Here is a 22,949-nt window from a genome sequence, read left to right on the forward strand (position 1 = left end):
ATGTCAGTGATGCAGTGCAGCCACTTAAGCTATGCACATGGAGAAAACACATATGCATACGTGCAAACATGGAGAGACTTGAATAAAGCTGGGAGTGTGAAAGGATCCACCTTCACTGCACTTTCAGAGGCACACTGCATTACTCCGGTGTGGGTGTGTACACGCCTCTGTTTGTGATTAATTGGAAAGCTGCATTTGCTATTGATTTAAAATGCTGTGTGTGTGTGTGCACAGGCACTGACGGACTGCAGTTTTAATGTACTGATTTAGATGCTGTGGAAACTCAGCGAGCGCAGCATGTCCCTCACAGATTCCCACAGGACTAATGCAGAAACACACACACACACACTCAGTCCCTTCCCCCTCGCCCATATACACATGGAACCCTTTCCCCTACACACATGGTTAGTTTTATCAGGGTAATGGCTGTGCAGTGCGTTCAGTAATGGGAAGGGGGGGGGGGGGGCCTCGGCTAAACATGAAACCTTTTCCAGCTCTTAGGAGGTTGTGATTGGAAGAGGCAATAACGGTTCAAAGGTTCAAAGTTTATTAATGGTCACACATACAGGCGGGTGAAGTCTAATAAAAACAATCGATAACGGTATCATGCTGAGGTATGAAATGTTTCACGAGGATTCGCTCTGTCGATGTTGCAGTGATGGAGTTGGTTTTAATGGTAAAGTGTGTGTGACGTCAACGTGCTGAACAGAGTGTATGTACACACACATCACTGTGTGCAGAAGGCGGTCGGTCTGCTTGTGTTGACGGGTTTCTACATTATCAAGGTCAGAATGTTGGGCTTGTGTCTTTTTATCATAATAAAGAAAGTGCACGCCAAACAAACCCTCGCATGATTTAAAAAGATGTTTGTTGAAAATTGAAAAGTCTAATCCTGTGGCATGTCTGTTTTTAGTAAACCTCAGTCACAGGTTTTAGTTAACTAAAGGTCTGCACATTTTAGTCTTATCTTAGTCAAGGAAAACTGTTTTAGTCATTGGATTGTATTGATCGTTTCAGTCAATCTGGTCTAGCCAAGATATCAACTCTCTGTAAAGCCCTGTTGTTGTTTAACTTTAACCGTGGTGAGTTACTCCGAGTCTTCCTGACTGCTCATCGTGTGCTGCTGCTGTAGTCCAGCACAGGAAACTAAACTTCTGCATTGAATAGAAAATAGTCTCTACTGTTTTGTCACTAAAAACAAAGAGATTTTGGGTTTTTTTTAAACTACATTTTAGCATGTTGGTATAATCCCAGTCAGGGTTCAATGACGTCTGTTACGTCTAGTCATCACATCGTCTTGGTCATGGAAAAAAAGAAAAGAGTACGTTTTCTTTAACGAAATGAACACTGGTTGAAAAGCCTCAATCTGAAATTAATTTAAAGAAAGGTTGACATCAATGGTGTTAAAGTTTACTCCACAGGCTGTGGCAGTCTGTGGAAATGTTAGATTTAAATGTTGGTGTCGTGCTCGGCAAATATTGTGTCATTCTGGGCAGAGAGTAGATATCTGTGGATCACACACAAGAAACCCTTTGAAGATGCCTGCTGCTGTATGACAGCAAAAACCAAAAGTTCAAATTTCCCCCGTAACAGGAACGCTATGTGACTGAATCACGGAGTAAAGTACAAAGTAGAGCTGGAACGATTACTTAATTATTTGTTCAGTTGACAGAATCTTGATAATCGATTATTAGTCCTACAAATTCTCAGGTTTGAGGATTTTCTGCTTCTTTGGCATACATCATCGTAAGCTGAATATATTTGGGGTTTAGACTTTTTAATAATGAGGGGTATCACCTTTGGCTGAGGTTATGATTTCACAATTTTATTTACACGTCTGATACCAAATGGTTAATTGAGAAAATCCTCAGCAGAGTGCCAAGGTCACAAATGGGGCTCTACTAAATTTAAATCAATTAAATTATATAAAACGCACAATAAGATAACAACTAGAAAGTATAGGTTAGAATAATTAGTTTGTCAATTAGATTAGGAGGTAACCAAGTTCTGTAGAGGGAGCTCCAAAGGTAAAATCCCCACAGAGCGACAGATCCTATGACGTGTATGTGTCAAGAGAGTGAATGCAATCGATCTGATGCATGCTGGGACAATTGTGGGTTTTAGTTGGTGGTTGCATGAACTGTCTTTCTTCAGAGTCTGTCTGTGGTCCGTCTTGTGGAAGCAGAGTGCATGGTGGCTCAGTAGTAATGTGATTACAACAGACTGCTTCGGCACAGTACCATCAGCACGCATCGATTGTGCACCACACACACACACACACACACACACACACACACACACACACACACACACACGTAGGAAAGTAAGTAAATTGTCATTTTCTAGTGTGGTTTGCGAAAGTGACTGACAGTCTTTCGTTGTTTTTCCCCCCTAGGCGATGCCTTCTCGGCAGGCTCCAGTCCCTTCCTGTCAGGTTATCATGGCCCCTCCCCCTTGACCTCTGACCCTGCGTATAGATCGGCCAATCCCAGCGGTCTGCAGATGGCTCAGCTCTGGGCAACGCACGCTCATGAAGGTAAATCACCAATCGCCTCAACAACCATTTGCACTTCTCTCTCCTTTCTGTTTCAGAACATAATTCAGGTTCTTGAAGACGCATCATATTTTCATGTCATTTCTCACAGTGTGCTCCTGTCCAAAGCCCAGGAGGCTGTTTCTTCTGTCTCTCATTGCTTACACTCGTGGGATCCTGTTCCATTTCTGTCTCTCTGCTGCGAGCTGCGCTCCTGGCTCTGTCCTACATGCGTCTCGTTTCCTCCGTCCTCCACCTGTCTCTTACTTTAGCCTGCCATGCGTTACTGTAATCCATCTTCCTCTCTTGTTCTCTTTTTTTTAGCTTCCTTTCCAATATGCACTTTGTCTCTCTCTGTAGCTCTCCTGCCCCACCTTTCTACAACGTCTCTCTCCTGACCTATCTTATGAGCACAGTTTTAAACGCACGCACAGATGGAGATGGATATATAGAGATAGAGAGAGATAGAGATATATTTGTGTGTTGTGTCCTCTCCACGGACCTCTCTGTCACGGTGCTCTTCTTAAGGCCTTCTCTGTAAGTGATTGAATTTCTGTTCCCTCCTCATTTCCTCCTGTCCTTCTGTGTCTCCTTATCAAATCTCACTGGAGTAGAAGGTCAGATACGAGGGAACGTATCCCGCAGTGCATTTGGGCAAGGTAAAGGGAGAAGGACGAATGGATTCTATTTAGGGCTCATTTTAAAACTGATTGCGTCGCCTGTGTGACACAGATCTCTTGCAGCGCTTCTCAAACGCAGAAAATCAGATTGTGTGTGATTTAGTTTGATTTTTTAAAGATTTTGTCTTTTTACGGTCAAAGGTTTCGGCGCTATGATTACAGGCGATAGTCTGAGCTGTAACTTCTTGGACTCTTGGCTGGTTCTCGGGCAACGAGCCAAGAATAGTCCGGCACGTTAACCAACACAAAAAGGTGAATTTGTACCTTTTACACTTCGGTTTGTGTGCAGATTAAACCATCACGATATAATGTGTGAAGAAGTGAGCTATAGGCTACAACTAAACTAATATGTCTGTGTTTTAGCACCGTTTCAGAAATAATATCTGTCCATACGAACACGCTTGAAAACGCATTTCACATGACCTTTCACATACACTGGGCTTAAATGTGCCGGTGTAAACAGGAAGCAGATCTACTCTGCGTTGGTTGCAAAAGATACTAGGGAGGAAGAACAGCAATGGAGATGAAGTAAGACAAGAGTATAAGGCGGTGAAAAACAAAAATTGTGAAAGCTTAATACTCCAATGTCATTTGGTTTCTTCCCGAAAAGAGTCTTGTGATGGAGTACGACACGTCATAAGACCAACCAGGAAGCAAAGATGGGTGTCTGCTTAATCAAAAGTCTCCATCCCAGCCTGTACAGACTAGAACGCAACACCAAAGTCTCTGTTTTTGGAGTTTGAAGCAACGTTATGAGTTTAAAAACTATTTTTTATCAGTGTGGCTGTATCCTCAGAGGTTCTGCTAGCTGCACTTTGTTACCTCCAGACGGAGCCAGATTTGCGGTTTCTCTCTGCTTCCAGTATTTTTACTAAGATAAGCTAAATGTCCGATGGCTTGTGTACACTTGTATATCTAAATGTTGAACCATTCCTTCAACGCTGGATTACATGCATACCAGGTTTCCTGTGACTTCAAGCTGAATCTGGTGTGGGAATGTTGGTCTCCGTCACAAACAATGAAAACTATGTAGTGAGAGGTTATTAGATGGGTTTGATCTTGTGAAAATCTAAAGGATACCTTTTTTTAAATGTACTTTTGAAAAAACAAGTCAATCACTGGCCCATCTGTTCTGAGTTTCAGCTCTTGTCAAGTCACCTTGTTAGACTTTATATTCAGCCATAGAATGAAGGATAAAAAGATTGCTGGACTTTTGACGCTCGACTTAAAGTTTAGCCTGAATTGAGGCTGAAGTATCTGAAGCTAAAGAAGCCTTCAAATCGACTTGCTCTGATGTGAAGAGAATCTTTCAAGGCCTACGAGAGATTCCTAATACCTGGTGGCTGGCTTTAATGTCAGCTAGTTACTAAAAGGTGGAGATGTTTCCGTGCGGCAGACTCTGGATATGCCTGGGTTGCACCGTAGCTGCACAGGAACCCTGTATCAAAGCTGTTAGAGATCAAGGTTAGCTGTTAGCAGTGGTTGAAAGAAGCTTTGCAAGAAACTTATCCTGCATGCCTTTAGTCCCGTCACATCATTCCTCTTATATTTCCGTCTCCCTATGCCTTCCTCTAACCGCTGACACCCTCACCGCCCGCCTCCTCTGGCTTCTCCATTTCTGCCTCTTAGAACGGAAAGGAGAGCGATTTATATTTCGGCTCTGCTGCCCGGCGCTCCGTGCTGCAACGTCCTTGATTTTTCTTGGAGTAGCCAGAGTGTAGGAACAGGGAATGTCCCACCTCCTCTGGGTGACAGACTTTTTTTTTTAGTGACACCAGCCAGCGTCAGGTTTGCAGTCCTAACACAGAAATCCAGAGCATCACACCAGGCGCGAGGCGTTGTCTATATTAAGACCTGGTCTCTGAGAGCAGCAGCTGGCTGTCGGGCAGACTCTCACCCAACATGAAACTCAAACTGAACAAATTGTTGCAGGTGACATGGGGTCGACTGTCGTGTTGTTTTGATACTGGAATTATCTCAATAATATAATATAAAAAACATTTGACACAACGTTGAAGTCTTCAGGTGTTTTTGTTTTGTCCGACCAACAGTGTTAAATCCATAGATATTTAATTCAGTGATATGAAAAGCAGCAAATTATCCCTTTTTGAGAAGCTGAAAAAGTCAGAAAATATTTGGCATTTCTGCTCTTAGATTGTGCGGCCCGCCGACGGGCCCAGCAGGTGTTTTATTGCGCCTGTACTGATTTTTACATTGTGTGATCATAAACAGTCATAACTTAATATCTCGTGCTCTCATCACGGTTCAGACACGTCCTGGTTTTAGCGCGGGCTCTCAGCGTTAGATTGACACTTCATTTGAGCCAATCGGAGCTTCGATGGATCTTTTACAACCTTCATGAGCCAATGAGTGTCAACTTGATAAGAAAGTGCCCACCCACTTCTTTTGTTACAAACTGACCCTGGAACAGCTCAGTGTCCTGGTGGTGCGTGCATCGTAAAGGAAATGTGCGCCTCTTTCGTTAGATACATCACTTCCCATGGTTTGCTTTTTCAAAATAAAATGTATTTCCAAAATAATATTTATTATTTATTGTACAAAAAACAAACAAAAAAAAAAATACAAATATTAGAAAAAAAATGTCTTTATACTTCACTTACTCTGTGTAATTACTACTAACAGGTAATATGGGTATATAATAGTTATTTATATTAAATATGTACAGTACATGTACATATTGCACAGTTGGTGTACGCCTGGTGTTACTCTTGGACAAACCTGTCTAATAAATTAAGTTTTTATCCCTTTTTTATCTGAAATTGGGTGGTGAACTTGATAACACTTGGTTCTATGTTTCTATTGTGTATTTCAGCTCTGGACTACCAGCTATACCCATCTTCAGACATCTTTTTCAACAACAAACTTCAGACGGAGTGTATTTTCTTCAAATTCAGTATATTCAGACCACTATTACTCAGTGCCAGAAGCACTTGGAGTGATTATTCAATGTTTTGCAAGAACAATAAGAGAGTTATCTTTTGAATGAGACCAAAATCATGCAGCTGGTGCAAATGGTTGAAGAGCAGCTTTCAATTTACTTTGGGTATGTCGTTTGTAGGTATTTTCGAAAACATTCGCCCACTTCCTAAGAGGTTAAAGTTTACTGAAACAATTGATACATTTTCAAAACAGTAGACCCGTTAATTTCCCACATGTTGATTCGGCTGCTTTAGATTCAAGAACTAATATTCGGCTTGTTACATAACAGCAGAAGATGATTTTAAATCCTTGTGCAAATGGTTCCATAATATTTATATAAGTTATTGTATAGTCTCGCTTTTTGTGTAAACTACATTGTATTGACATGTGAGATCTGTGTTTGTGTCTTCAGGCTACCCTCCTCTGCCAAGCAGCATGTACTCCAGCCCCTACCTGTCTCTGGGGCACCTGGATCCTCCCTCGCTCCAGCAGCACCCTCTCTACGACTCGCATAAAGGTCAGTCGCTGTCACCAGCAATCTTCATGGAGACAAATGAGTGAATTTAGCTTTCAGATTCTCTCATAATCCTGATGATACATGAGTGGAAGTAGGTGTTCGTGTCGAGCCTTTTCCTTTAGTGAGAAGACTTGTAGTTTGTTGTGGAACGGAGCCAGAAAGGGGCAACAGTCGGCGGCTTTGATTCTTGTTTTGTTTTCATGCGAAACTTTAGTTTATAGTACGTCTTCTCTTCCTTACTGTGACTGTTGCAGATCTACTGCGTGGCTGTGTTACTGCCATGTTTTCTTGGCAAGTCTACACTAAATATTTATCATGCTCACCTCTGCCTGTGTGCGACTGCCTCTGAATCTTCAGCAGTGAATGCTTTGAGACTCATGTTTCTTATGTTTTGTGTGTTTTTAGAGGGCTTTTACCTGCCAGCATCCTTGAGCCAGTTGCCTCTCCACCCTCCATCTGCTCCGCCGTCCGCCCCGTCCAGCTCCACACCCCCTCAGCGGACGTCCCGGGAAGGGGGTAGGGACAGGCCTTACCGGGGGGAGAGGGAGCGGGAGCGGGAGCGTTCAAGAGAGGAGCAGAGGCCGCACTGCGTGGTGGACCTTACGCAGGACGGGAGGAGCGAGGAGGACCGCAGGGCTAGGAACGGTGACCGGGAACGTGAAAAAGAAAGGGACCGGGACACAGAGAGAGACAGAGATGCTTGGCCCTTCCATCATCACCCCCACCAGCAGAAATCGCACTCCCAGCCTTCAACAGTGGAGCCCAGATCAAAGCCGTCACCTACACAGCACCCCTTCCCTTCAGGTGGGGGTGGGAGGTTTCACGGACCAGAAACAGACAGAGGGGGTCGGGATGACCACAACCATAACTCAAATAACTCAAACTCTAACTCAGACCGACAAAGAAGGAATGACTCTGTAGCCACGTCAGCTGGGACGCTCCACGTCTCCTACGCCCATCCTCCTGCGCTTCACCCCTCCGCCGCTGGCCCACCTCACCCCTCTACACCCAGAGAGTCTATGAGGGAGCAGCGAGTCAGCGCACCGACATATGTGCCTTCTGTGGAGGTTTACGACGAGAGGGTCGGGCCCATCCAGATCGCCTCGCAGGCCCGCGACAACAAACACGGTGACAAACACAGAGACAGAGAGCGGGACAGAGAGCGGGAGAGGGAGAGCTACAGGTTTCCTGAGAGGAGCCTTATGGAGCATCCTCGACTCTCCCAGTCTGGCGACTCATGCAATCAGAGAGAGGAAGGATCGGTCATTTGTTCCAATGGTTCCTTTGGTAAACGAGGCCAGGACGCGTCTTACTCCTCCAGTCAATCAAGGTTCAGCCCGGACACCAAGGACGTCTCTAAACACCCAATCCGATTGGGCATAGAGCGGGCAGGGGCGGAGCCTAAGTGGAATACCATCAGCCCGTTAGCCAACTATGCCACGAGTCACATGGCTGCCCTCGCAGCCCAACACGGACACACACTCTCCTCTCCCCACAGCCAGCCCACACAAACACAAATGTCCCATTCCCCTCACACAACCCACCGGCCCTGCAACAACCCGCACTCCGCTCACAGCCATTCCCCCCAAACAAACCCCTCCCAACACGGACACGGGCGTGCAGGCGAGGAGGGGAGTCAGAGACGCTACCTAGACCCATCGGCGCTCTACCGACCTGGGGGGTCATTGGTGGGAGAGCGAGCTGGGGGAGCGGGGTCGGACCCCACAGAGGTTTCAGCCATGCAGAGTCTGATTAAATACAGCGGGAACTTTGCTGCTGAAGGTCCTGGATCCTCCAGGCACGCCGCTGATGGCCGAGGGCCCTTTGGGGGTCTTGCTAACGTTGGGATGGAAGCGGAGATGGAGAACGAACGAGAGCGGGACCGGGAGAGGGAAAGGGAAAAAGATAGAGAGCGAGAAAGGGAGAGGAACAGAGACAGAGACAGGGACAGGGAAAGGGAAAGGGTATCAGTTGGATCAGGGGCTTTGAGAGTGCCTCCCCAGCTGAAGAGGGAGCAGGAGCGGCCGGACAGCGCACGCTCGTTTGGCCGAGAGGGGGAGGGGGAGGTGCGCCACCCTCCGGTCGGCATTGCTGTGGCTGTGGCCCGGCAGAGAGACAGTGGGAGCTCCAGTAAACAGACCAGCGGACCCTCAGACTCACAGAGAGCCCTGCTGCAAACAGCTATTAAAGGTAAGATGTCGTGTCACTGATCACCTGTAGAGCTGCATTGATTAGTTGATTTATTAGAAACTATAATCTGCAACTATTTTGATAATCAATTATCGTCCAAGTAACTTTCTGTTTTATATCATAATAAACTTTTGGATTTTGGGTTTTGGACATTAAAAGCAAAACATTTAAAGACATCACCTTGGACTTGAGAGACTGGGATGGACAGTTTTCACTATTTTCTGACATTTTATAGAACAAACTATTAATTGATAGAAAATAAACTGCAGATTAATCGATAATGAAAATAATCATTAGTTGCAGCCCTTGTCCACTGCTAAGCACAGTTTTATTTTTATACCTATAGTCCTGTGGTGCAAACCCTCTAGTAAAATCTTGTTTTGTTGCATGGGAACGATGGAGGTACAACTACAAATGAATCTGTTGTGATCACTGGTTTATGCTTCTTCATTGGATATATAAGTTTGAAGTGCTTGCAGCAGTCATGTGGTGAAGTTCACTCGGTCATACAAGCCATTTTATATTTGATAGTTTCTGGCAAGTTAAATCAAGTATACATAATTTATTTTTCTAATGTATTTCCTACCGCTTTTTGCTTTCAACTCTCTCCGCCGCAGCTCCTCTCAGAATGGCACTGCAGGGAACATAGATCCCCTTAGCTAAATGAACCAAGAGCAAATGATTCCTCATTTTGGTCCATGAATAATGGAGGATTAATTTCTTTCGGATCAAAGTCATGTGTCCTCAGCACCCCCCCACCCCCCCCGAATTACTAATTATGTCATGGGTTGTGTTTTGTTGAAAGGCTCCTTTTGGAGAGTCTGTAGGCTCTCTGTGCTGCATAGCAATTCCTGCCATACAACGCTCTATTCTTGTACGTCAAGGTCATTCAGCTACAGTGCTCTCTCTCCATCTGTCTTTTGCTCCTTGTTTCTCTCTCTCTCTCTCTCTCTCTCTCTCTGTCTCTCTCTGTCTCTGTCTCTCTCTCTCTCTCTCTCTCTCTCTCTCTCTCTGTCTCTCTCTGTCTCTCTCTGTCTCTGTCTCTCTCTGTCTCTCTGTCTCTCTCTGTGTCTCTCTCTGTGTCTGTCTTTCGCTCAGTCTCTTGCTCTTTTCTTTTTGTTTAATGTCTCTCTCCTTCCCCACCCTTCCTTCCTCTCTGAGAAGGTCTTTGTAGCGGCGGCACTCCCTCCTTGTCCCACCTCAGGCCCCCTGCTCTTTCTCCACTCTTTTCTTTAGCTCCACCTCCACCACCCTCTCTGCATTAAACATGTCATTACAGAGTGCTGCTAAAAGCTACAAACAAGCCTTGAATTACAATGGGTCCATGGAAGACCATGGGTGCGTTGCTAAGCAATGGATCACTCTTGAGAGTGTGTGTGTGTGTGTGTGTGTGTGTGTGTGTGTGTGTGTGTGTGTGTGTGTGTGTGTGTGTGTGTGTGTGTGTGTGTGTGTGTGTGTGTGTGTGTGTGTGTGTGTGTGTGTGTGTGTGTGTGTGTGTGTGTGTGTAGTGTGCGCGAGTGTACATGAGTATCCGTGTGAGTTGTTTGTGTATTTGCATGCACGTTGGGGGCGTTTATTCATTTCCTTGCTTGAGCAGTGTGATTGGTCTAATAGCAGAGAGAAGAGCTCTAAATAAACGGCAGAGGATTTACGTAGAAAACGCAAATAGATGGATGAATGAGCGGATAGATGGAGGAAGAGGGACGAAGAGGGAAGAAGAGGGATGGACTAATGATGAGACGTGGATGTAGATTGATAGCTTGATAGACGGGAAGAGAGATATGTCAGGAAGTAAAGAAGTGAAAAGAGGAGTGTGAGATGGAGCACCAGCGATAGGAGAAAGAGGGGGCGTGCAGCGCTAATCGCTGCCTTTCTGATGCAGAGAGGATAGCATGTGGGACAGACTCCCCGTAACCTTGGTAACAGTCTTGAAACCTCTTCCTGCGCAGCATGTCAGGGATTGTTAAAGTCCCTTGTCCCTTTTACGTGCTACACACACATGCACACACGTTCAGAGCAGAACTGAAGGGTTCAGCACACTCGTATAAAACCCTTTTTGCTTCTCGGGGACCTTCAATCGGCTTCGAAGAGATGGAAGAGGGTTAGCGGGAAAGAGTGCGAGGAAGAGAGCCTCATGTTTATTCTGGACTGCTTGCTTTTTTAAATTATTTTTTTTACTCTGTCTTTTGCCATCGGCCCTCATAGTAAGATGTGCGTGTGTGTATATATAGTGAGGCAGTATGTTCACACGTCTCCTGTGGCACTAGACTAATAACTGATAAGAGCTGACACCTAGACTGAGAGCTGTCACTATCTGTGTGTGTGCACACGCTCGTTGTGTTCAGGCTGTGGCCCAACATCGTATTTTTAACTTCTCCTCTCGTTTTGACATGCTGTGTCGTGTCACCATTATGGAGCCAGTGTCACCTTGTCTTCTCCTCTGCTGTCGCCCACTTTCCTCTTTCACTTCCCACCACATTCTTGCTTCCTCTTGCCTCCCGACAGTCCTCTGTATCTTCTTTCACAGCTCGTATTCTTTTATTTAATGTACATTAAATGTGGGATCAGGGTTTAAACACTCAGCTACTAAACATTTTTATCTGTGCATGAACCCATCATAGATGAGGAGCGAGGGGAGGATCGGGGTCGTCATCATGACGACCGACTGCTGGCGGGTCGGCTGGAGCGCGAGCAGGAGAAAGTGCTCAGGTAAGGCCGGTGTGGCTGATGGAGTAATGTCCTTATAAACCCAAACACACCCAGTTGAAATAGTCACACAATCTAGTGTTGGGCGTTAAAGGAATACTTGACTCATAAAATGATCATTTGTATATCAATGAATCACCCCGTGTTACCTTGAACTCTGAAAAAACATAACTCAGTTTTTAATTACATATCTTTGTTAATTGTTTTTACTTCTAAACGAACAGTATTAATAAAGAGTGCCTTGCTTCCTTTCAGAGAGTCCAAAGAGCTGGCAGAGTTTACCCAGATGCACTCTGCCCCGCTGTCTGGCGGCCTGACGCCCAGTATGATGACGCCCAGCCTCATGACCTCAAACCTTATGGTGACGGGAGGGGCGGCCTTGGCTGGGTCGGGACGATGGCCTCCCGACCCCTCAACTCTGACCTCTCACCCCTGGATGTCCCGACCTGGAGCCCCCCCAGTCTGGCTCTCCAGCTCCCCATACAGTAAGTGGACGTACACGTGACTGGAGACACTCGCTAACTGTTACCAGCACATGTTTGGATGTTCCCAAAATTCCTCTTAACATTCCTTGTGACACGTTTGTATAATAACTGAAGTCCAGGAGAAAAGTCTCGAAAAATAAATGAAATGAAAATAATCTGCACTAATTTCGATAGACAATTAATTTTTAATGTAATTGTAATGCTAAATATATAGTCACAGTCATATAAAGTTCTAACTACTCAGTTTTGAAGATCTTTCTTTCTCTTTGGGATTTGACTAGTCGTTAGACAAAACAAGCAGAAAACAAAATGCAGAAGTTCACCTGTCCGAGATGAATGACCTTCCATGTCTTCATGTGAGCTGCCACTTCATATGTCCACTAAGGTGGACTGACGGAAGTGGATACAGCAGCAAGCCACACAGCGCTTTAGTACAGTAGTACCAGCAGCTCTTGCCCTTTTCAGTCAGCATCTACGTCTTACTCTCTTCAGCAGAGTTATCCAAGCTTGTGCTAAAGACAAAAAATCAGTTCAACCCCAGAACGGCATGCTTGAAAAATTCTACATGCGCCTTTGTAGCCTTTCGTGATTGGTGTAGCAGAAAAGGGAGCTGTTGTCTGTCCGTCCAGTGGCTCGTCCAGCCGCAGCCTCCAGGGGTCAAGTTCCACACACATTCCTGATCTTTGCAGGAAATTCCTGCTCCTCCAACGCTAGCTGTCCAGAAATAACAGCATCAAGACACAAACGCACACACTTGCATACTTATGAGAGTTTACTGTACACATAACATCTGAAAATATGGAAAAATGCACGTATGTTGCTCCCAAAGGGCCAGCTCTGTCTATACACAGAGAGCAAACTAAATCACTCAAAAAGCAGCTCAATACAGTGTTGAATGAAGTTCAGAATGATGCTGAGTTAATGTTGAGAAAACATTTTTTTCCCTCTAAGTCGGTAACAGTGTTCACACTTTTCCTTCCCATTCAGGCCTGGGTCCTTCCTCGCTCCACCAGACTCTCCCCCCAGGCTACCCACCCTCTCTACAAGGCTCCATACCCCCTCCCTACCAGCTTGCCCGGGACCCACAGTCTGGACAGCTAATAGTCATCCCCACTGAACACCTGTCACACTACGGTATGAAAGCCACTCTCTCTGTATGTGTGCGTATAAAATCTAAAGTATAGGGGCATGATGTCGTTTTGCCGATTTTGATCACTTATAAAATGACTATTTATTCTGTTTTAGCGAAAGTAAATGATTCTCATTTTCATTTTGAAACAGATGTTAGTGTTGGTAATTACTGTAAACGGATGAGACCATATCCAACAAGGTTGACAGCCTCCATATGTTATTGTGAACTGTGTGCCCGTAGGTTTAGCTTTCTTCTGCTTTACAGCACAAACAGGAGGGCGCTTTAAACATGATTATCCCCCTCTGCAAAGAGAAAACAAAGGGGTGGCGGTGGCCTAGTGGTGCGGCTTCCAAATACAACACCAGATGGTTGTGAGTTCAATACCAGGGCTGCCACCATTGTGCCTCTGAGTAACGTACTTAACCCTGAGTGGCTCCAGGGGGACTGTCCCTGTAGTTAGTTCACTGTAAGTCACTCTGGATAAGAGCGTCTGCTAATGACCTGTAATAATAGTAATAATAAAAACAAATAATATTGGCATCAAAATAGAGAAGTGATTCCCAGCAGTTGGAAAATATTTCCAAGTATTAATAAAATAAATCATTACATTTGATTAGAAATATAATACATCCACATATTGAGTGATCTGTAACCAATCTTGTGATTAAGAGTGAGAAAAGTAGTTAGGCAAGTGAGAAGAAACGTCTGAATAGTTATTTAAAACTAAATAGTTAGCTTAAAGTAATGGATATATGGTTGAAATATTCGGCTTCTGCCAATCCAAGTGTTATGGATGCTAAACTTAATCAAACCTAAATTGTAACCACTACTGTTATATCCACATTTGTATCATTAACCGTTAACATCCAGCATAAATTAAATCCAAATCCACCCATTTGGAGCCCGACTGGTGGTGTTGCTGTAGTTCATCTCACAGGGCAGGGGGAAGGTTGGGCCCCACTGCAATAGAGGATGGATGTTTGAGGAAAGCCCTCGGGGGTTGTGGGAAATGTAGTGTTCATTTTAAGAAATGAAGCCATAACAATGCTGTCAAACACTGGCTCATTTTTCATCTTTAATATGACAAATGTGATGACAAAGAATGCTATTTAAACCATGCCCCCCTCCATCGCTCCGCAGGAGGTGACGTACTGGAGCGTGGAGCCACGGTGTGGCCGGGGGTCTACGGTACAGGCAGCTCTCTGCAGCATGCAGCCCAGCTCCAGCTCCTCTCCCAGCAGCAGATGCTCCGGCAACAGGAGCTGCTCATGATCCAGCAGCACACAGCGCAGGTCCTGGAGCTGCAGAGGAACGCACAGCTAGTTGTAAGTGGACATTGTGTGGTTAAATGGACACGTATCTACAAGACATTCACTTGCCTATGCATGTATATTGTATACATCCACCTCCATATCCAAACATAAAGCACAGCAGTCCTGCAGTATGAGACCTTTATGTGCATTTATATCCTCACAAACTCTCATTCACATCAACAGTAAACACATCAATCCTGGCTCTGACTAATAATATTGCATAAACCCATAAACCCACATTCTGCGTCTGGGTGAAGAGTTACAGGAATACTTAGGATAAGGCACTTATTGTCAACAAATCCCTTGAAAAGACCAAAACCAACAATACTCTGACTTGCCTTCCCTGTCTGTGGCACAACCCAGTGCTCCCTACTGAAGACTTTAGAAATGAGTCACAAATGTATTTTTTGGATTACTCAGTTATTTCCCAGGGATGATGCGCCCGTCACACATTTTTATTTCATCGTAAAGTTGTGTAACAAATTAAATAAACAGCCTCTCACACAGCACATCCTGCAGCTGCAGAAGAACACAGTCCAGCAAGTCTAAACAATGCAACCACACGCTGATATGTATGCCCTGAATCGGAGAGTGTCCCATCATACAGAGCCGCCTCCTTTGATGTGTTTCAGGAGCGTTTAAAGGCCAGCGAGCATCGGCCGGAGATGGAAGACAAAGCAGACAAGCGGCACTCCGAACCCAAACACCGCCACCCCTCGATGTCTTCCCCTTCTCCCTCACCCATCCTGCACCACCGCAAACCTCCCCCGCACTCTCGCTCGCCAACCCCGTCTACCTCCTCCCTCACCCCGCTACCTCCACTCCCCTCACCAGTGACCACACTCAAGTCAGAGGAAGGTGGGCAGAGAGTGTTGTCTCACCTGCCTCTGCCTCACCTGCCTTCCCCCCGCTCAGCCTCTCCGCCCCCATCCTCGCCACGGCGGCCTAAGCTGGAGGAGGGGGAGGTGGGACGGAGGGAGCAGAGAGAGGGACAGAAGCCGGCGTCTGCGCTCTTTCAAGGCATCTACTCTGGTGAGTGTGGAGGAATCTAACAACTGAATATTCAGTCAGCTGCTCAGCCTCTGACGTTAGAGAGACTCGTATTCTTTACAGCTTGTTTTTCTAGCTAAATTATTGGCGAGTGTACTGAAATGTCTTATTAGCTTTGTTGATCTTAAGAACACTGGTTTTCTGAAGTGTGTTTGATACTTTACAAACTTCACTGGACTAACATGAGGCTGATGAGAAGAAGCTTTCCGTTGTGTGAATTATTGAAGAATAGATCTGACCTGTGCGTGATGTTGGATTAATCTTTTACTGACTCTCATTTCTGTATTTCTGCTTAACTGTTATGACAGATCTCCCTCCAGGTTACCCTTACCAGTCCATCACTGCCCCATTCGGCTCTCCTTTCCCCCCTTATCACATCCCAGCACCCACAGGGGCGAACACAGAAGTTGTCCCACCCCACCGCTCTCGCTCTCTGGCCTCTGCTGCCCCTTTGCCCTCAGCCCACCTCCATTCGAGGCTACTGGACGCAGACATCAAGCCACAGAAACTAGAGTCGTCAAAGACTGGATCTTTTCTCAAGCAGGAACCTGGCGTGGAGCAGCCTGCGCTTGACATGACGCCAGAACCTCTTCGTCGGAGCCCTGTGCTAGCCAGAGAGGAAGACGGGGAAGCCCCGAAGCCCCGGCCTCAACCTCTGCTCGTCCCCTGCCCTCCACCGCTGCAGGGGGAAAGACTAGAAGAAGTCAGGGAGGAAGAGAAGGAAGCAGGGCAAATTAAAATGGAGGTGTCATCTTACTCCTGTCAGGCAGCATATGCTCTGCCTCCGCTGCTCACAGAGGCTGAGCCTAAACCAGAGGTCATCAAGGAGCATGAACAATACGCATTGTGCGTCGCTGCAGATGCAGACGAGGAGTCGACACAGATGTGTGCGTCGCGAGAACAAATCACCAGCGCAGCGTGTGAACAAGAACGGCCAGACTCTCCAATCAACTTGCACGCTCCCAATCAGAAAGAAAGTGTCGGTGAAACTTCCGTTTACCCTCCCTGCACCTCCACCTCGCCGCTCCCGCTGCTCATCGGTCCTGAGGATCCCATGGCAGGGATGTTCGCCCTGCTGGCAGCCAGTGAGATAGCCCAGGCTCGCCCCAGCACCCCACCCGCCCCGACACTTGTACCGCAGATAGAAAACTCCCTAATGAGTGGCGACTGCAGCAGCGCCGGTGATCTGGAGATGGTGGCGCTGGAGGGGATGGCCCTGCTTAGCCAAATGGCCCAGCGAGAGATGGAGCACATCAGCCTGGAGCAAGGTGAGTAGATATAAGGGGCTGCTAGGTGGGAGAATGAAGGAAATAAAGTTTAATACGCTCATCAACTCTGTTATTAAGAGGTTTTTATATTTCTCTAACCTTTAATATCCTTTGCATCCCCTTCAGATCTGACATTGGAAGGTCTGGACTTCCTTCTTGAAGCAAGCAGGCAGATTTTGTTGGAGGCCATCGAGAAACAGTCCCACATTGATCTGCCCAGAACGCTGGACCCCAACAAGAAGTACAGCTGGAGGCAGAGGAAGGAAGAGCCAGTAAGATGAACAAAAAAAACCAAATGTCATGGAAGACCCAGAGATGGAAAAAAAAAGTGTCAGTCTGTGAAATGTCCTAACCCTCTTCTTTGTCTCTCCTCTGCAGCTGTACAGTAAAATGTCTGCGGACGTGTTGGACGCAGTGGAAGTGGAATACCGTGTCCACCTGGCCGAGCTGCAGAAAACCTATAAGGAGAAGCAGAGAGATCTGAGCAAGCTGCAGAGACGCAGAGACAAGCGGTGAGCGCAATACTATAATGCAAGAACCACATACAAGATTAATTTATCACAAAGCTGCTATTGACACACACACACACACACACACACACACACACACACACACACACACAAAACACACATGACTCTTTTATGCATCCGTCAGTGAGCGGCAGGAGGATGAGAGGCGGAGTCTGACCAGACGGGGCAGAGGACGACCCAGGAAGAGGAAACACTTGTCTATACCTCCCAAACTGGACAGCAGGCCTGGAAAGTGAGTGAGCTCTCCACCTTAATTCAGCCGGGGGGGGAGGGGGGGTTTAATGCATGTTTTTGCTTTGCTTGTTTTATTTTGTCAGTGCAATAACAGTGCAAATATCTCGATTTCTCAGGGTGGGTAAGACAGTGCAATACTCTGAGGACTCTGAAGCTGGGGAGGGACAGAGGAAGAGGTTCCGGGTATCGAGAGAAGAAGAAGAGACGGAGGCAGGAAGTGGAGGAGTGAAGATGAAAAAGAAGAAAAAGAAGAAGAAGAGCTGGAATGACCAGGAGCCATCCACCAGTCATGCTCTGGAGGTAGGCCAATAGGAAGTGTGTGTTTTTGATTTTGCCCGCAGTGTTACGCCCTCGTTCTGGTTAATTAACAAAGTGTGTTTTTGTGGTGTTGTCAGGTGTTTAAGGCAAAGCGTGGCCAAGTGTGTGAGCAGGAGCAGCTGGCGTCAGACCTCGACAGAGCGCTTTCGCTCTCGCAGCTCGGCTCACTCGCCGCATCTCGCAAACTTAGCTCCAACTCCAAATCAGATAAGCCGAAGGGCAAGTCTGTCGAAAGTCGGATGAAGGAGCGTGACATCCACCCATCCGCCAAAGCAGTGAAACACAAGATGGCCGCAAAGGTTTCTGCTTCAGAGGGCGTCCGGAGGGTGAAAGGTCAGAAGAAGACTGCTTTGTTCTCTCCCATAAGATCAGAGCTCAGCAGCTGCTCCAACAGTGAGTACCTGAAGATGAGAAATCTGACGTAACTGCTTTGTATGACTGAGATGTCAGAGATGAACTAGTAAAGTCCAAGTTATGTTTTCAGATACCGTCATCAAAACATCCAAAATATAGAATAACGCTAGACTAAAAGGCTTTACACACCGAGGGCGTGACGAATAAACGTTGCAAGAATGCAAAATACTGCCTGTGAATATTGTATGTCTAGGGCTTTTATTGTGAAAGGTAAGAACGGATTTGGTATGCACTACCTTTAAGGTTGGTTCGGCCTCGTTGTTTCATATAGGCGCAATTCTCCCCGTTCCACACAACGGGATTAGTTAATACCTTAATTTGCGGCGAGAAAGCTTCGAACAAAAAGTAAAAATATATCGTATTCTGTTTTTAAAGTGCTCATAACAAAGACCTGCAAATTAATTGCATAGAAAAAAACACCCGGTGTGTAAAGACCTTTGTCCTTTAAAATCTGACTGGTACAGTAGTTAGTTCAGTGATTAAAGTATTCTACCCAACACTTATATTCCTCATCTAACCTAAGGTAGAGTAGTAGACTAAAAGACTACAATCAAACCCCTGCATGTGCCGCATCCTCTTCAGACCAGCACGCTGCAGGGACATGGTGGCATTACGCTTATACTTCATTGTAGTAGTGGAACATCAGGTCACAGAGTTATTTAGAGTTTAGCCGAGTCAATAATCCGGCTTCATGCAAAGTCTTGAAAGTGTGGAAAAATTAAAATTTTAATCGTTATGTTTTGGAAGTTAGGAATATGTTTTAATTCAAATATATTCCTTGAAAAATGTTTGATTTCACAATCACTCATGTAAACCAAAAGGCATTTTTAAATGTATTTGTTGTCTTCTGGCGTCTTGCACCTGACGCAGAGTGGCGCCAGCTCAGCATTAAATAGTCCTGATCAAAACACACAACCAAAGTTAATTAGCAGCTGAATATGTTACACAATATACATTGATTGCTACGGCTATAAAGGAATTCTGTACACCTTTCTTTTTCACAATTGCATTTATAGTAACACTTGTAGATGTGATGATAAAGGCTTCAAGAGACAGTTTTGGTTCATGTACCTTGAAAAATGCTTGAATCATCATAAAAAGCTGAAGGAAACTTGAATGATCTAAAATGATGTGATTATAGATTCAGGTTTAGTTTGAGAGTCCTGATGATGTTGAGGTTTGCTTCATGAATCATTTACCGTACTTTCTCTGCACCAGACTCAGATTCAGAGGAGCACAATTCTGCTCGAGGGGGCTGGCCCCCTCTCTCAGGGATGCGTTCCCACGGAAACTCGACCAGGAAGAGGCGGTCCGCATCGTCGCCGACATCCCTGCTGTCCAGCCAGAAGTCTCAGAAGAAGAAACACAAGCACTTATCGCTGCTGCTGGAGGAAGCGGGCCTCAGCTCCTCTGACGACTCCTTCGACCAAGGTTACTGACCAAATCTTACAGCCGCTCGCTGTAGAGTCCAGCAGAAACGTGTCACGTGTCTTTGTTTGCGTTTCGCTAAGGCAGACTGTGCTTTAGCTCGACGATCCCTACCTCTCTTGCTGCTGGCTTCTCTATAAAGTTGCCTTTTTGTTTTTTAAAGAGTTTACCTATTTCTATGGTGTTTTTTTTAATTGCCTGGATTGCAAACCGTTTTTTGTAGCATTTGTACATTGAAATATTGTGTGAATTGTGAGATTCTTTCATAAAGTTGTATTGCAGTTTGGTACCTATAAGCTTTATTAAAGGTGTTGATTTGCTTGGCACAGAAAGCGAAGCGCTGTGGTCCCTGTGTCTGCTTCATCTGTCTGTCCGTCTCCGTCAGTCTGTCCAGCTGCACCTCACACATCCTTTAGACTGCTCTGTTCGTCAAATATCCCTCTAGTCCTCCTGGCAAAGGTTGGAAAACACTGTTTAGCTTAAGGTTCACATTTGGCAAACATAAAACGTATATATGTAGAAGGTTAGTTCAGAGCAGCTGAATCTGACAGGACGGATGATTTTTTTAAAGTTTTAAATTGTCATCAAATAAAAAGAAATGTAATTGTTTTTCAAATTTCTTGGCTTTTTTTTTTGTTAAATTCTAATCAGACAAAATGTTTATTGATGATGTGGTTTAGTTCTTTGCTGATGTGGGGGAAATAAAAGCATCACTACTCATTCCAAACTTCTTGACGGCACCAATCATATTACATGCTGGGGATATTTGGATAATAGAGCCCCTCCTCTGTGTCTACTAAACCTTCAAATAACCCTTTTCCCTTTTACGTTACTCTCTCAGACGCCTTGCTCTGTCCTCTCACCTTTCCCTCCTCACCTTTGCCCCCGCCCTACCCATGATGCTTTGAGTGTCTCGCAGCCTGTTCCATGTGCTTGTGCTGCTGCTGCGACATTACAGAAGCTTGGCAAGGACTAGCGCAGCCTTGAGCCTACGCGACCTCGCTGCGGCTAGTGGCTAAAGCTTTGCTTAAGCGTGACTGTGCTCAGGCCAGGCTACGCTAAGGCTAGGCTGCGCTCTCGTCGCCGCGCTGCCCCGCCCTGCCTGAGGCCACACCCCTGTCACCTGCTCTGTAAGTAGGAAGTGCCCCTCCCTCTATTCTTTATTGACGCTAACATGGACCGTGCTGAAATTGAACTGCATACACAGAACATTAACTTTTTATTTATTTTTTATTGCTCTCACAAATTAAAGCTCTTTAATGAGAGCCATGGTTACTTCCACTTCCCAACGATAGGCCTCCTGATGGCATGTAAAAGTTTATAGGATGACTTGAAGGGGAAGTAACCATGGCTACTCAAACCTCATACCAACATTAAGGGGCCTCACAGGGCTGTCCGCTCAGTGCCTGCCCGTCGTGTCGTCTGCCTGCTTTAGTTAACGCAGTGGATCCACAGAACAACACTGGTTCAGATTTGGCTCCTAAAACAAGTCCTGACGACTTCAAATGAGATTTTAAATATTTATTTTATTCTGGTCCGGAGCCACAACAAAAGTAAACTGTTTAATTCAAGTAAACCTCATAAATAAAGAATTATTGTTTTGGGTGAAGAGTAACTTAACACTTTGCTTTTGCTCACCTCCATTGTTTTAATCTGCCTTGTTGCAGTGCAACGCTCTCCTAAAAGTGTCATTCATACAACTAAACTGTTCTTTAGAGGGGAATGCATTTTGTCCTGGATTCAGGTCGCAGTTTTGAACACGATAACGTTGTGAATTGAAACAAAACAAAACAGTTAGGTTAGTAAAAGATTGTTTTGGCATAAAATAAGTGTTTGTTACGTAACTGAAGTTGCGCATGTAAGTTAACATAAGTCGACGTTAACTTTATGTGTCACACAATCAGCGGACTTTTTTTGTGATAAATTAAACTACTGTAATCCAGGAGAAATGTTTCCCTCGACACTTTACAGCGCAGTTTTGTAGCATGGGAATGTCATTTTTAGGAGCCCAGGCTGTGCAGTGATGTCATGTTGTACTTCGGTACAGAAACCTTCAGCCAGAGAGGGCAGCAAAACACTGACTTTCAGCCTGGTGTTACTTTCTAATGAAAATCTTTGTAATCAAACAACATTTTTTATGACTCTTCAATGTAAGACAAAAACAGTTGTTGTACTGTGTATCCACCCACAAATTTGAACACCCTAACCCCTGAGGAGACGCTCCTCCTGCTCATCTGCTGCCATGGACCTAACCGCTAACCTGCAACACACACAGCTAACCTCCCGTGTAGAAAACGTGCCTGCCTCTGCCTTTTTGTGTACTGGCCTGTCAGACTTGGAGTAGTTTTTCACTTCTGTCACATTCTCTTAGAGGTTTTTTTAAAATAATAAATTAGATCTGAGTTTCGTGTGTGTGTGTGTGTGTGTGTCTCATGCATGTATGTGGCCATTCCTGCTGTTTCTTGCTTAAAGAGAACTGCAGTGGTTTGGACAGTCCCATCTCCTTTCTCTCCACTGTCTCTGATGAGCGATGAAGACGTGGGACAGTGTGTGTGTGTGTAACTCATTATTGTAAGGTCAAGGCTGCTGTATTTTACACGGGGCCTAAATTAGTCTTTGTATTTAGTTTCTTGTCTTAGAAATGTTGTATCTCTACATTTTCTTTGGTTAATTCATCGTCTCAATGGTGCAGTCTTTGTGTCAGTAGGAAGTGATTTGACGTTTGGCCAAGGCGCTGCAGCCACATTCATCTCTGAAAAGCTAAAAGTCTTCTTTCTGAAACAGAAACCTCGGAGGACGAAGACGACTACGGCAACGAGGATGTGTCCGATTCAGACGACGATGGCGGCTGCGAGGAGAGCGGGCTGGGTCTGCTGGCCAGGTTTGCGGCGAGCGCGCTCCCTGTCAGCTCCACGCCATTGAGCCTTCTCCATGACGGCAAACACCGCAACAGGCAAAGCACTATAGGTAAAAACACAACGGATACAAATGAGTCGTGTATGTCTGTGCAAATAAATGGGATTAATTAGGATTATGTTTCTGCAGAAGAGTCTTCTCTCTGCACACGTTCTCACAGGTTCCAGCCTGTAATTGTGATTTCTTTATTTGTGGTTGAGCAGGTTCATCGCCTGAGCGTTCAGGGTTATGTTATTGGTTCATGGTTAAATATACATTTATTTCTAATCGTCACATCGGGGTGAATGTAATGATT

General features: G+C 45.4%; 1 protein-coding gene across 2 annotated transcripts in view; it reads left to right on the plus strand.

The window, feature by feature from the left end:
- The window catches only part of tnrc18 (trinucleotide repeat containing 18), a 49,625-nt gene that overhangs the window by 11,517 nt on the left and 15,159 nt on the right, over positions 1-22,949 (plus strand). For both annotated transcript variants that reach the window (XM_029438456.1, XM_029438459.1), the window contains exons 3-18: positions 2,396-2,536; positions 6,566-6,670; positions 7,076-8,860; positions 11,482-11,569; positions 11,822-12,051; positions 13,039-13,185; positions 14,324-14,508; positions 15,129-15,528; positions 15,855-16,814; positions 16,941-17,086; positions 17,193-17,326; positions 17,469-17,576; positions 17,695-17,878; positions 17,974-18,289; positions 19,529-19,741; positions 22,523-22,705. In XM_029438456.1, coding sequence (XP_029294316.1) covers positions 2,396-2,536; positions 6,566-6,670; positions 7,076-8,860; positions 11,482-11,569; positions 11,822-12,051; positions 13,039-13,185; positions 14,324-14,508; positions 15,129-15,528; positions 15,855-16,814; positions 16,941-17,086; positions 17,193-17,326; positions 17,469-17,576; positions 17,695-17,878; positions 17,974-18,289; positions 19,529-19,741; positions 22,523-22,705 — 5,325 coding nt within the window. The remainder of the gene's footprint in view (positions 1-2,395; positions 2,537-6,565; positions 6,671-7,075; positions 8,861-11,481; positions 11,570-11,821; positions 12,052-13,038; positions 13,186-14,323; positions 14,509-15,128; positions 15,529-15,854; positions 16,815-16,940; positions 17,087-17,192; positions 17,327-17,468; positions 17,577-17,694; positions 17,879-17,973; positions 18,290-19,528; positions 19,742-22,522; positions 22,706-22,949) is intronic.

This window comes from Cottoperca gobio, chromosome 8 (assembly GCF_900634415.1).
Source record: "Cottoperca gobio chromosome 8, fCotGob3.1, whole genome shotgun sequence".
Classification (NCBI taxonomy): domain Eukaryota; kingdom Metazoa; phylum Chordata; class Actinopteri; order Perciformes; family Bovichtidae; genus Cottoperca; species Cottoperca gobio.